Source organism: Colobus angolensis, unplaced genomic scaffold (genome assembly GCF_000951035.1).
Source record: "Colobus angolensis palliatus isolate OR3802 unplaced genomic scaffold, Cang.pa_1.0 Scaffold170, whole genome shotgun sequence".
Classification (NCBI taxonomy): Eukaryota; Metazoa; Chordata; class Mammalia; order Primates; family Cercopithecidae; genus Colobus; species Colobus angolensis.
In genome coordinates, this window is record NW_012114822.1 from 450,986 (window position 1) to 466,531 (window position 15,546).

General features: G+C 41.2%; 1 protein-coding gene across 1 annotated transcript in view; it reads left to right on the forward strand.

Moving 5' to 3' along the window:
• RERE (arginine-glutamic acid dipeptide (RE) repeats) overlaps positions 1–15,546 on the forward strand; it is a 483,164-nt gene that overhangs the window by 201,321 nt on the left and 266,297 nt on the right. The window contains exon 4 of the mRNA XM_011938300.1: positions 2,612–2,737. Within this exon, the coding sequence (XP_011793690.1) occupies positions 2,612–2,737 (126 nt within the window). The remainder of the gene's footprint in view (positions 1–2,611; positions 2,738–15,546) is intronic.

The window sequence follows — 15,546 nt, forward strand, 5'->3', positions numbered from 1 at the left end:
GGTTCAAGCTATTCTCCTGCCTCAGCCTCCCAAGTAGCTGGAATTACAGGCACCTGCCACCACCCCCCAGCTGTGTTTTTGTATTCTTAGTAGAGACGGGGTTTCACTATGTTGCCCAGGCTGGTCTTGAACTCCTGACCTCATGATCTGCTCGCCTCGGCCTCCCAAAGTGTTGGGATTACAGGCGTGAGCCACCGCACCCAGGCAAGATGGAATTCTGCAGCCCTGAGTTTGGTGCACTTGGTCAGAGGAGGTTGTATATCTATACTGCCCCTCCTGCTATAATTGTGGAGTAATGATGTTGAAAGTTCTTTGAACCACCACATCCTTTTTGCATGATATTGATGTCAACCTCTAAATGGATAGAGTGGTATTAATGTAAGTGGAAATCAAAATGACACCTTGGGAATAAATAATCCTAGCATATTTATTGGCCCCATTTTCTGAGCTTCCCAGCAGTTTGTCTTCACTCATGGCTGCCAGTCAGGATAGGGTACTTGGGATTTTAAGTTTTAGTGTTTAGCTACTACTGTGAGATTGGGTAATTCATTTTCTTCTAATTTACTTGGGTCAAGGGACTCTTAAGAAACTATAGAAAAAGTTTTGTTTAATTATATATGTTTCCATAAAATATGTTTCTGAAAATGTTATTTACTAAAATTGTTATCTATATGTGAAATTTTTTTCAATGCAGAAAACTCTAGGTATTCTAATTTTAAAGGAGCTTAAGAAAGGTTGAGACAATCTGATATTTGCAGCCATCTACTGTGCAAGAATATTGGTAAAGTCTTGTTCAAACTTAATTCTTTTCAATTGGAAATTTGTAATTCATGTGTATGTATGGATGCTTGTATTAAGAACCAACTCAATAGTCCAAGAAAAACCTATTAGAAGTACTACAAAAACTAGGGAAACAGATAACTATCAACGTTTTCTCATTTCGTATGTAAGAACAATGACTTGTTTTGAAAAAAAATGCCTTTTTAAAATGCGTAAAATGTTTTAATAATTACTTGAACTATTTGCATGCTTAAAATAATGCAGAAGTGTTTGGAAATGCTTTACCAGGTGTTTTTGATTTAAAACTCTTAATTTGAATGTAAGGATTTGAGTGGTTTGGGCAGTCATATTCCTACTGGAAGAGATTAACCAGAAGTCCATTTTTATTTTGATGCTTCTGGCAAAAATTATTGAATATGCCGTACATTCAGGTGCACAGTTGAATCTTTACTTTGGAGTTTGCAGTGTTGGGGATGGTGGGGAGAGGGTATGTGGTGAGAAGGTTATGGCTACGGACACTCTGTCAACTACACTATCACTGAGGCCATGAGAATCAGAGTCTGACTGCACGGACATTTTAGTGTAGATCCCAGGATGTACTCTAGATGGTAATCTTTAGAAAAAGAAAAGAAAGTGATTATGATAAAACATTCTGAACATTAGCTTGTTTTCCTGGTATTTGTTTTGTGTGTGTGTGTGTGTGTGTGTGTGTGTGTGTGTGTGTGTGTGGAGGGAGCTTAAGAAACTTACAAAAATAAATAGTTAATGAAATATATTAAAATCTTTGTTTACAGAAAGTTGTTACTCTTTGCTTTTCAAAGGGAATTATATGTAACAGGACACCCTAATAATGATTTAATATTAAAAGGTTGTTCACCTGTAATTTTTAGACAACCGTGGACAGGTTCTTACATAAGTATTGGGATTTTATGGATTTTTTTAGTTCATTCAAAACCACATGAAATTGGTTTAAAAAATGTTATGTACTCTCTAAAATATTTGAAAAGGAACATATTCAAACTGTTATCTGAGGTATACTGCGCTAGCTTTCAGAAGTTGTTCTATAGTCTTTTTTTTTTTTTTCCTGGTTTTTAAATGTTTTCAAAGTTAATTTTAAAAAGGACATGTGATACATACTAAACTAGTTTTGCCTATGAAAATAAGTAGTGTCTTTCTGGAACTTTATGCTCTGTGCCTGTTTATTATACTCACCTTGTGGGCATTTGGAGAAAATTATAACTCATGCGATTGTTGTCTTTTTCCCTCTGTTTTGGGGCCTTTGTCTGGTTACTTTGCCTTCAGCTTTACACAGTTAAACGTGAACTTTGAGAAAATGGCAGGGCCTTTCTTTGGCCACGCGAATGCCCTATTTCCTTGTTAAGTACATGTCTTATGCCTCTAGCTTCTGTCATTAGAAACTCTTCTGAAAGCTCAGTTTGCCCACTTGTGTTTCATTTTACGGTTGTGTTTATCTGATGCCATTGCATTTCTGTTTTTATTACAAGCATAGCATGTTGCTGTTAACTGTGCTTTGGCACTATCTCACATCTTAACTTGGTTATTTTGAGGGGCACACACCATACTGCTTTATGATAGGACCTGGATTAAAGTGTGGAGCCAGAAGGGTCATATGTTTGTTCACACTGAAATAAGGTAACAGCTTTGATTAATGCAAAAAGGTTAACTTTAGTGGTAGAACAAATTATCTGAGGTTTCAGAGGTCATCTGCTAAAGAGTTTTTGCAGATACCGACTTGTGTGCTGCGTGCCCCTAATAACCAGGGCATGATGGGGCATTGGGCACGTTAACTTAAAACTGTTTTCTTTTTTAGGTCCACAACTCCCAGGCCTGTTGCAGATCTCCAACTCCTGCTTTGTGTGACCCCCCAGCATGCTCTCTGCCGGTGGCATCACAGCCACCGCAGCATCTTTCTGAAGCCGGGAGAGGGCCTGTAGGGGTAAGGAGAATCCCGTTTTTAAAAGCTATCAGTATTTTATATCCCATAGGGTATAAAATAGGAATATTACCTCCCTCCCCAGAGCCCCTTTTAAAATGTGCTGTATTATATGTGTTTTTAAAGGAGTAACAAGTACATGCACAGAGGAAGCAAAATACGGGACTTGCCTTACCCCTCTAGGACAGTTCCAGAAGTTAGCGGGGTTTGGTGGAAGGGTATTTTGGCACCAGCAGAGAGCATGCTGGGCTGCTGCAAGGAGCAGGAGCTGGCAATCAGCAGCGAGTATGGATGTTGGCAACTGAAATGGGGAAAAAAGGGGGTAAGTTTGAGTTCAAGTGTGGAATGTGCGTTTCCCCAGGCTCACTGGGACTCATGGCCAACCAATCTAAACTATTTTGGGTGTTGTCTTCTTGGGTGACATTTTGTAGAGTATTGCTCAGAAATAGCGAGGCTTTTCTCCAGTGCTAGATACAGAATAAGCACTTTAAGAGGCTTGGGTCAGGCTGTAGCTATACTTCTTACAGCTATCCCTTGGTTATTCCTCTGTTACTAGTGGTGGTCCTGAGGGGTGTGTAAGAGGCAGCATGATCAGGTATCTGTAAAAGCAAGGAACCTGTGTGGGTGACCATAGGGGTTATTATCGTGTAGTGCACCCCCTTTTTAGGAAAGTTCACACTTGTCTTCCTTTTCCTTCCTTTAATGGTAGGACTTAATGGAGAATTTAATGGTAATGTTTTCTGAAAGTCGAGTATTTATTATTCTGAATGACTACTGGGTTAATAGGAAAGAAGTGTAGTTTTAGTTAAGCATTGAAGTCAGTGTAAAGAAGTGACTGTGGCACCCCAGTTCATACTGAATTAGCAAATGATACAAGAGGATAGCAAGGTCTCTCACACTTAGACACACACAATGCAAGATACTGTCAATATATGGTGAATTGTTCAGTTGCAGTGTAGAATATTAGTATCTTGGGGCAAAGAAAAGAAAGTGCTCCAGATGGGCTGTGGCGCATGGGAAAGTTCTGTGAAGGTGGGTAGGTTTTGAGGAGCTGGGTATGTTTTTCACACATCAATAAGAAGTGGATAGGCTGAGTGTAGCAGCCTTCCAGGTGTACATGGCAGCCTGTCCTTATAAGCAACGCAGGCAGTGAGGCTGACGAGTCTGGGAGTCGTGAGAAGATGACCTGCGGGACGTCACTGAAGAGCACAGGTTAGTGGATTTTGGGAGGCAGATGTGGAGATATAAAATGGGGCTAGATTATAGAGTATCTTCAGGGTTAGCAAAGTTAAGATTTTATGTCATAGGCAGTAGAGAGCTTGTGTAAGATTTTTTATTCTAGGCAAGCCAACTTGCAGACCACTGCTTAAGAAGATTGACTGCAGCAGTTTGCAGTGTGGAACGGGGAAAGATGGTGAAAGTTCCAAGTAGGAGGCTAGGGCCGCCATTCATGGGTAAGAAAAATGAAGAGGACCAAGACAGTAGAGATGGTATATTGATAATTGTAACCAAATCAGGAGTAATTGTTGCAACAGCATAACATGTTTACATATTTGCTGATATAATTACTCAAGGGTCATACCAAAAAAGGCGATAGGGGTTTCACATTATGGAAACCTTGGAATTCTTGAAATAATAGCCATTTACGGTAGAAGAGAGAACCCAGTTTAGTGTAGATAAAAGTCTAATTTTAATTCCCAGAGAAAGATTGACGTCTTAAGGGACAAATTAGTAGATTCCAATGTGACTACCTACTTTTAAAGCTTCAGCCTTTACCAGTTACCAATATGTCTTATTTACTGATATGTCTTATTTCCACATATATCTAAAAAGCAGGTTTTATCTTTCAGTTTGATATTTTCTTAACCAATGTGGATGCTCTTATTAATACTTTTATTTACTGTAATACTCAACAGGATTTGCTGAATGGATTTTAAGTCTTCCCCATAATAACATTAATTTTTTTGTAAACTTTTTATATTAGAATTAATGATACTAGTGTTTATTTTTTAGCAATAAAAATATTTGTGTGTACTGATGATTTAAATAAGTTCATGACTGGTGGAGCACTTGGGTACATTATATTTAGGTGTGAAAGATTCTGTAGTGAGAGGACACATCATCTTTCAGTCAAGATGATGGTACATAAAGCTAACTGTATTGATTGTTCTTTAATGATGCTTTGTGCTGCCAAAGTCATTTGAGCTGGATCTGAATCAGATCCAGTTGGCAAAGCTTCCCCATATGTGGAGCTCTCATAAATCCTGCAGGCACACAGACCTAATACAGTGTAATGAGAGAGCTGCTGGGAGAAAAAATTGATTACAGGGTTGCAGACAATATCATTAACATTTCTTGCCGTGATACACCAGATGTCTTCCCTAATAGACTATTTTTGTTAATTTAGTTTTTATAGGATAGCATTGATTGCATCATCATTTAACTTTCTTTGCATATTCAGGTATGTGATCTGTGTTTTTACACTGATGGAATAAACTCATCAGATTTAATTTTGTAAGTTTTAACTTATCTGTTCATTTTTCTGTCTGCTAGAGAGACAACATTTTTACTTGTACTGAGAATCTGTTAGCTTGGATGTTTTCTAGTAAAAAGTACTGTGTTCAGTGGTGGGGAGGGAGTAGTGAGGGAGGTAAGAAGGCAAAGATAACATTACCCAGAGCCTCCCTAAACTGATCAGAAATGATTCTACCCGCCAGCGGATTTACATAGAAACCACGTGGCACCATGACAGAGGCTCTAGCCATGGCAGGAACGTTGCAACCTTTCAAGGGGACTTACATGCACATTTATCTTCGTTGTCATGGTTGTGGCTCTGCAGGACAGGACTCCTGTTGACTGCACCCATCCTCACTAGAAGATCAAGGACTAGTAAGGATATTAGTTAGTTAGCATTTTAATTCTTTTAGCCATATCTTTTTGTGTGTTTGGCCTCTGTTGGGTGGTTAACACACATAATTAGGATAGTATTGTAGGGGTAGTTTGAACTGTTTTATTTGAGTAGTGTTTTTTTGTTTTGTTTCGTTTTTGTTTTGAGACAGAGTGTTACTCCGTCGCGCAGGCTGGGGTGCAATGGCATGATCTCAGCTCACTGCAACCTCCACCTCTTGGGTTTAAGCGATTCTCCTGCCTCAGCCTCCTGAGTAGCTGGGATTACAGGTGTGGGCTACCACACCCGGCTAGTTTTTGTATTTTTAGTAGAGACAGTGTTTTGCCTTGTTGGCCAGGCTGGTCTTGAACTCGTGACCTCAAGTAATCCTCTCATCTTGGCTTCCCAAAGTGTTGGGATTACAGGTGTGAGCCACTGTACCTGGCTCTATGTTTTGTTGTTGTTGTTTTTTGAGACAGAGTCTTGCTCTGTCACCCAGGCTGGATCTCGGCTCACTGCAACCTCTGCCTCCCAGGTTCAAGCAATTCTCCTGCCTCAGCCTCCTTAGTAGCTGGAACTACAGGTGCATTCCACCACACCAGGCTAGTTTTTTTTTTTTTTTTTTTTTTTTCCCCTGTATTTTTAGTAGAGATGGGGTTTCACCATGTTAGCCAGTATGATCTTGACCTCCTGACCTCGTGATCCACCCACCTTGGCCTCCCAAAGTGTTGGGATTACAGGTGTGAGCTACTGTGCCTGGCGTGTGTGTTTTTTTTTTTAATCATTGTTTTTGTTGTGCATTTTCCTTTAGGGAACGTTTTTTCTTTTGACATGTTTCTTGGTAACATAGGATATGTTAATTAACCTTTCTAACTCTTAGTTTTCTCACTTGTTGTATGGGTATAATACTACTATCTATGACAAAGCGTTGCAAAAATTAAATAAAATAATTCATTAAATTTCTTAGCACCATACTTAGCATATAGTGAGCATACATTAAGCATTATCTATTATCCTGTAAGACTTGAATTATACAAATTCTGGTCTTTTCTCTTTTTTTTTTCTTTCTTTCTTTTCTTTTTCTTTTCTTCTTTGACGGACTCTCGCTCTGTTGCCCAGGCTGGAGTGCAATGGCGTGGTCTTAGCTCATTGCGCCTCTGCCTCCCAGGTTCAAGTGATTCTCCTGCCTTAGCCTCCAGAGTAGCTGGGATTACAGGTGTCTGCCACCATGCCTGGCTAATTTTTGTATTTTTAGTAGAGATAGAGTTTCACCATGTTGGCCAAGCTGGTCTCGAACTGCTGACCTTGTGATCTGCCTGCCTCGGCCTCCCAAAGTGTTGGGATTACAGGCGTGAGCCACTGCGCCCGGCCCAAATTCTCATCATTCTTAATCTGAAATCCATAAAGTCTTTGAGTTTTAGAGGGTCTGAACATCCTGAAATTGCTAGCAAAGTCTCCTATATATGTACATTTTTCTGGAAAGAGGATCTATACTTTTTGACTATGGATGCCTATCAGTAGATTGCTTAGGTGTTGAAAATAATTTAAAAGTTAAGATTAAAAACAGTGAAGGTTCTGCTGTTTGTCATTTAAAACCTCAAATCAGCCCAGGCATGATGGCTCACGTCTGTAATCCTCGCACTTTGGAGGCTGGGGCAGGTGGGTCAGTGGAGCTCAGGAGTTCAAGACCAGCCTGGGCAACATGATAAAATCACATCTCTACAAAAAAATTAAAAATTATCTGAGTGTGGTGGCATGTGTCTGCAGTCCCAGCTACTGAGGTGGGAGGCTTGATTGAACTCGATTGTTCAGAACTCAGTCAAACCAGTGTTAAAAGAGTTATTTTTGGCCGGGCGCGGTGGCTCAAGCCTGTAATCCCAGCACTTTAGGAGGCCGAGACGGGCGGATCACAAGGTCAGGAGATCGAGACCATCCTGGCTAACACGGTGAAACCCCGTCTCTACTAAAAAAAAAAACTACAAAAAACTAGCCGGGCGAGGTGGCGGGCGCCTATAGTCCCAGCTACTCGGGAGGCTGAGGCAGGAGAATGGCGTGAACCCGGGAGGCGGAGCTTGCAGTGAGCTGAGATCTGGCCACAGCACTCCAGCCTGGGCGACAGAGCGAGACTCCATCTCAAAAAAAAAAAAAAAGTTATTTTTACTTAAGTAAGGCACTTATCATTAGTAAGTATCACTTCTAACGTTAGTGCTTTTCACGCTTGATACTGTAGTACCATTTAAGAATTAAAAATCAAAATTTATTATAAAGTACTTTTTTAGAAATGCTGATTGTATTATATTTGTTACCTACTTCTTGCTTAGAAAGAACTCCAATCTGGTTGCTTTTTTAGTGGTGCAGAAGTTTCTTGAGGCTACATTACTTTTTCATTATTTACTATGGCTTCCCTGCTTTGGCATACTTCCCCATTAAGTATGCCAAAAATAACCATTGATAAAGATCACGAGAGATTGCTTTTTATATTTGATTTTAGTGAAAGATATTAAGACGGCTGGATTTTCAGAAGAACTGCTAATACAAATGTTGGGATTAATCCAGCTACCCTAAATGAAAGATGATTACTAGTTGTCGACTTATAATGTAACAAATTAAGAACATTCTAAAAGCGCCCAGCTGACCTATAATGACAAGGCTGACTGCTACCAGCATCAGAGAACCCAGCTGGGCCCGCTTTCCTTTCACCCGGAGCAGTGTTGTGTCTGCTTCCCCATCAAAGCTAATTGTCAGTTAATTTATTCCTTTTTTTTTTGAGACAGGGTCTTGCTCTGTTGCCCAGCCTGGAAAGCAGTGGTGCGGTCTCAGCTCACTGCAGCCTCCACCTCCTGGGTTCAAGCAATTCTCCTGCCTCAGCCTTCTGAATAGCTGAGATTATAGGCGCCTGCCACCACGCCTGGCTAATTTTTGTATTTTTAGTAGAGATGGGGTTTCACCATGTTGGCCAGGCTGATCTTGAACTCCTGGCTTCAGGTAATCGTCCTGCCTCGTCCTCCCAAAGTGCTGGGATTACAGGCATGAGCCATCACACCTGACCTAATTTTTGTACTTTTAGTAGAGATGGGGTTTCACCATGTTGGTCAGGCTGGTCTCAAATTGACCTCAAGTGATTCCCGCCTTGGAACCCAAGTGTTGGAATTACAGGCGTGAGCCACTGTGCCCAGTCAATTTATTCTTAAGACTGTCTTTTCATCATATTCATCATCTTTTTTCCAAAAGGGGCATCAAGCCCTATTTTTAGATCACACATATCAATAACCCTATGCTTTTATAACTGCCTACAATTTAAACAGCTTTTTGTTACCATAGGCAAATATTAGATTTAATGATCCTTTGCAAGTTTTATTGAGCTTGTTCTTTCAGGGATAGTGCATTGCTCTTTGTTACTTAGAGGCACTGTTAGGACTTCAGCCCTGCCTTTCTTGGGCTGTTTCATGTTTTGGGGTTTTTTTGTTTGTTTTACAGACAGGGTCTCACTGTGTCACCCAGGTAGGAGTGTAGTGGCACCATTCTGACTCACTGCAGCCCCGACCTCCTGGGCTCAGGTGATTCTCCTTTCTCAGCTTCTCAAATAGCTAGGACTATAGGTGCGTGCTACCTAAAATTTAAAAATTTTTAAAATTTTTGTAGCGATAGGGTCTCCCTGTGTTACCCAGGCTGGTCTTGAACTCCTGGTCTCAAGGGATCCTCCTGTGTCAGTACCCCAAATTGCTAAGATTACAAAGTCACTTCGCACAGACCTTGTTCCATACTATTTGATTGAAAAATATCTGAACAGCTGGGTGTGGTGGCTCATGCCTGTAATCCCAGCACCTTGGGAGGCTAAGGAGAGAGGATTGCTTGAGGCCAGGAGTTCAAGATCAGCTTGAACTGGTCAGACCAGTCTCTGACCAGACCCTGTCTCTACACAAAGTAAAAAAAAAAGAAAAAATGTTAGACTGGGTGTTTGGACGAACGGAGTCACTGGGTATGGTGGCTCACACTATAATCCCAGCGCTTTGTGGGGCTGAGGCGGGTGTATCACTTGAAGTCAGGGGTTCGAGGCCAGCCTGGCCAACATAGCGAAACCTTGTCTCTACTAAAAATACAAAAATTAGCCAGGTGTGGTTGTGGGCACCTGTAATCCCAGCTATTTAGGAGGCTGAGGCAGGAGAATCGCTTGAACTTGGGAGGCAGAGGTTGCAGTAAGCCGAGATCACACCACTGCACTCAAGCCTGCACTCAAGCCTGGGCAACAGAGTCAGACTCCATCTCAAAAAGAAAAAAAAAAAAAGCCGGATATGGTGTTGTGTGGCTGTAGTACCGGACTCTAGTACCAGCTACTCGGGAGGCTGAGGCAGGAGGATTGCCTGAACTCAGAAGTTCAAGGTTACATTGAGCCGAGATTGCGCCTCTGCACTCCAGCCTCGACGACGGAGCGAGAGTCCGTCTCAAGAAAAAAAAAAAAGAGAAAGAAAGAAAGAAAAAAAGTCTAAACAAATATGCGGGGCTTATTCTAGGCTTTACAAATTCTCTGGAATATTTTTAGCAATGGAATTGCCAAAGACATTTCTGGCCATGGAAGTAAGCTTGTGGTTTTATTTAATCTAACTTTGTTTTTAGGATATCATACTATTTTTTGCTGGGAATATTTTTTTTTTTTTAAAGACAGGGTTTCTCCCTCTGTTGCCCAGGCTGGAGTGCAGTGGCCTGATCATGGCTCACTGCAGCCTCGACCTCCCAGTCAGATGATCCTTCCACCTCAGCCTCCTGAGTAGCTGAGAATACAGGCGCCTGCCATCATACCCAGCTAATTTTTAAGTTTTTTGTAGAGACGGGGCTTTGCCACGTTGCCCAGACTGGTCTCGAACTCTTGGGCTCAAGGAATTCGCCTGCCTCAGCCTCCAAAAGGGTTAGGGTTACAGGTGTGAGCCACTGTGTCTGGCCGGCAATGTCTTCTGTAAATATCAAGGCCTTCAATGGAAGAAGAGATGGTACTCTTTCCCAAGGATATTAAATGTTTTTTTTTGTTTTTTTTTTTCTTTTTTTTTTTTTGAGACAGAGTCTCGCTCTGTTACCCAGGCTGGAGTGCTGTGGCCGGATCTCAGCTCACTGCAAGCTCCGCCTCCCGGGTTCACGCCATTCTCCTGCCTCAGCCTCCCGGGTAGCTGGGTCTACAGGCGCCGCCACCTCGCCCGGCTAGTTTTTGGTAGTTTTTAGTAGAGACGGGGTTTCACCGTGTTAGCCAGGATGGTCTCGATCTCCTGACCTCGTGATCCGCCCGTCTCGGCCTCCCAAAGTGCTGGGATTACAGGCTTGAGCCACCGTGCCCAGCCGATATTAAATGTTTCTAAAGAGTGGAGTGAAGTTTAAGTAATATACTTAAAGTTAATTCTTTTTTAGAGTCTATATAAATTATTATGCCTGGTGCCTGGAAGTTGCATTTTCAATTCTTATCTTTGATCTCATGTTTTACGATTAGATCATATCAGGTACTTTGCCCATCCCCTTAAAATGAATGTATTTTTTCCCTTTCATCCCAAAGTGTATTCTCTAAAGGAAAATTTGAGAATAGAAAATCTTAGATTTTCAGCCTGTAAATAGCTTTTGTGTTCTTTTTTAGGAACTAGTAACCTATTTTCAAGAAACATGCTGTCTAAAAGGACAGAAGGGCGTGTGTTTCCATCATGCTAGCTGATTTAGTTACTCTATTCCTCCCACCTTTCGGCTTTTCCCTCCTCATCCTTGTTTCTACAAAAAATTCAAAAATTATCTGCTACTTGTGGGGCTGAGGTGGAAGGATCGTTTGAGCCCAGGAGGCTGAGGCTATACTGCGCTGTAATCATGCCACTGTATTCTATCCTGGGTGACAGAATGAGACGCTGTCTCAAAATAAATAAATAAATAAATAAATAAATAAATAAATGAGTAAAGTTTGGTATTAACATAAATTTGTTTTATGCTGCCAGTAATACAGATAAATCTATTTTTTCAGTTTTTTTAGTTTTTTTTAAATTTGGAGATGGGATCTTGCTCTGTTGCCCAGGCTGGAGTGCAGTGGCATGATTTTGACTCACTGCAACCTCTGCCTCTTGGGTTCAAGTGATTCTCCTGCCTCAGCCCCCTGAGTAGCTGGATTATAGTCATGTGCCACCACACCTGTCTAATTTTTGTATTTTTAGTAGAGATGGAGTTTCACCACGTTGGCCAGGGTGGTCTCAAACTCCTGACCTCAGATGATCTACCCACCTTGGCCTCCCAGTCCAATCACGCTGAGATTACAGGTGTGAGCCTCCGCACCCGACCTTTAGTTACCTCCTAAAGTAAGTTGGGAAGGCCAGGCTTGGTGGTTCACACCTGTAATCCCAGCACTTTGGGAGGCTAGGGCAGGTGGATCACGAGGTCAGGAGATCGAGTCCATCCTGGCTAACACGGTGAAACCCCATCTCTACTAAAAATACAAAAAATTAGCGGGGCCTCGTGGTGCATGCCTGTAATCCCAGCTACTTGGGAGGCTGAGGCAGGAGAATCGCTTGAACCTGGGAGGCGGAGCTTGCAGTGAGCTGAGATCATGCCATTGCACTCCAACCTGGGCGACAGAGCGAGACTCCGTCTTGGGGGGAAAGAAAAAAAGTTGGGAAAGAGTTGATTTGTCCTGTTTTTCAAGGGAATAACTAGATTTTACTTTACTGCAGTTAGTTAGGGACATTGTTATATTGACTGACGAGATTTTGTGGTACAATTTCCCATTGATCCATTAGGATTACAAATAATTATCAGCTGTATGGGTGGCAAACCCTTTTCTTGAGATTTTTCTTAAGTAAGATAAACCTCAATTCCAAGCGTCACAGATTTTCTTGAAGGAGAAACTCTGCCTTACAGTTTAGCACAGAAGTAGGTGTTTTATGTAGTAGTGGAAGGGTTTAGAAATTGTTGTGTGGCCAGTTGTTTGGACTTCAGAATGCATTTCTCTATAAACATAAACAGGGTTTTTTTTTGTTTTTTGTCAAGTTCATAAATGCTGATTTGAGTTTGTAATGTAGTGAAATACAGAAAGATCCTTCCTTTATTGCCCACCTTACAGATACATGGACTTTCTTCCTTCCTTTGTTTCTTTCTTTTTTTTTTTTTTGTCCTCAAAAAAATAGCAATACCTTGCTATTGCCTGGTACCTCCTCTTCCCCCAAAAGGAAACAAAATTGAAAACCTCCCGACCTCCTCTGTGAGGAGATGGAGCTCTGCCTCTGCCCTCCTTTCAGAGGCCTCTGCCTCATCCTTTCCCATTTCCTATCCCACCTCTACCTCTTAACATGTCTCAGCTTGTTATCTATTCTTTTTGTTTCTTGTCTTTAACTTTCTATTTGAGAATAATTTCAAACTTACAAAGAAGTTGAAAGAGTAGTTCAGGGAACTGCAGTATACCCTTCCCCCAGATCATGGAGGTAGTTAAAAAACCTCAGGTTTTTACTGTTAAAATCATAGTATCAGTTTGAATCATGTTGGTTACACATTGACTAGTTGTACGATCAGGTGACTTAATCTTTCAGAGTCCCACTGTCTTCACATGTAAGATGAGAATACTGATTCACTTGTTCCGGAGTCAAACCCAGGAATCCATACTCCTTTCAAGCACTTCTCAAGAGATTCTGATGGGTGGCCAGCATTAGCAAATGAAGACTTGTCCCCAACTCCAGTAACCAGTGTAAAAGCAAATCTGATCTTGTCCTTTGCAGGATATAGAACTTCTTCTTCTTTGTTTTTTGAGACAGGGTCTCGCTTTGTCACCCACCTAGAGTACAGTGGCATGTTCAGAGCTCACTGCAGCCTCGGTCTCTGTCTCAACCTCCTGAGTAGCTGGGGCTATAGGCACGTGCCACCACACCCTGCTAATTTTAAAATTTTTTGTAAAGACAGGGTCTCCTTCTGTTGCTTAAGTTGAAGATGTGGAACTTCTGATACAGTTCCAGGGTCTTTCATGTTTTTGAAACTTGAGTATGTTAAGGACTTCAAAAATAGTTTTTGTGTTCTTCTATATTGCTTAATTTCCTCCCTTCCCCAATATACAAATGAGGTATAATTTGTGTGCTTACATCCCTAATGCAGCTATAAAAGGCAGTTTATAAATTAATTTTAAACCAAACTACAAAACCAATAAAATTGTGACTACCAACATTAATTTAATTGACTGGGCGATGATGTTGTTGTGAAATAAAGTAGCCACTTGTGATGTAAATGTTACTGCTTGCATATGGCCCACATTCTTGGATGCTGGGATGGTGCATGGCTTGTGTAGACGGCTGTATTCTTTGTAATGAGTCAGTTTTCCTGTCGCTTTTCTTTCAGTTATTGCCACTGAGAAACCATCAGCGTAAATACAGCTTGCCATGAAGTGACTTTGCCTTTATTTGGCGTAAATGTGCCCTTGGCATATTGAGTTAATCTTGTTTATTTACCAGCTTGTGATAATCATGGTGGTACTACTTAGTTATATGTAAACTTAGTCAAAATCTTGTGACTCTGAACTCTATTAATGAAGTTGTAAAACATATAATTCCAAAAATGAATGTTAAAAATGTTAAGGTATACATTGAAATGAAAAATAAAAGTGAGCCTCTCCTCTCCACCTCCCACTTCCAGTCATCTCTTGCTTCTGCCTGAGAGGCGCTGTCAGCCAGCATTGTTCTCACATCATGCCTCTGTATGTGTCTGTCCTCTTAGCTAGATTAAGAGAAGGGGCTGTGTTTCATTCACCTTTTTGTCCCCAGTGTCTGGAACAGTTCCTGGCTCTGAGAAATTGCCCCCTATCCATTGTATTGATAGTTTGTTTTAATTACAAGACAGAAAAGTCACATTGATTTTTTTTTTAATCAGATGAAGAAAGATTTCTTTTAAACAAATAAATTAAATCATGGGACTGTTAACACAAAGGATAGCACTTAATACCGTCAAGAGAAAGATTGGCCAATACTAGCCAGAAAAATCTGCTGTGTGTAAGTTTTTTTGTTTTTGTTTTTTAAAAAGGAAGTGACTGTTGGGTGTCTCTCCACCTTGCTTTCTACCTCCCATATAAAGGAGAGGGGCACGGAACCAAACGAGTATTCCTGGCTATAGTTGTAGTAATTTTAGCAAGCGACATCAGTATATAACTCAAGTTGAGGTTTTTTTTCCTTCTTCTTCTTCTTTTTTTTTTTTTTCCTGAACTGTTGAAATTCTTATGGGCTTCTATAACTTATAACACTTATACATTATATATACATGAATATAAAATTTCCAGTGAACATAGCACAAGGCTGTTTTATTACATTTTGCTTTTCATTTCTTTTTTTCTTATTTTTTTTGAGACGGAGTCTCGCTCTGTCACCAAGCGGGAGTGCAGTGGCACAGTCTTGGCTCACTGCAACCTTCATCTCCCAGGTTCGAGTGATTTTCCTGTTTCAGCCTCCCGAGTAGCTGGGACTACAGGCGCCCACCACCATGCCTGGCTGATTTTTTGTATTTTTAGTAGAGATGGGGTTTCACCATATTGGCCAGGATGGTCTCGATCTGTTGACCTCGTGATCCGCCCATCTTGGCCTCCCAAAGTGCTAGGATTACAGGGGTGAGCCACTGCACCCAGCCTGCTTTTCATTTCTTTATGTCTGGCCTGTAATGCTAATTTTTGGCCTTTTGCATTTTTATTAGAAGTGTACTGTGCTTTTACAACAGGTAAATGATTGCCACATGAGGGGTGCGCTTTTGTTTTGAGGCCGCTGCCTTTGGTTGCAGCCTGAAGACAGTGAAGTTTCTCGATGTCTGATTAGAATGGAGAGCGCTGCTGCACTGCAACAGGGCTTTGTAACGATGGATAGTTTGGATGGAAACACAGAAGGACCTACAAAGGCAGCTGTCAAATGCCTTTGGTTCTCTCTAATAGAAGTGTGTGTGTGTGTGTGTG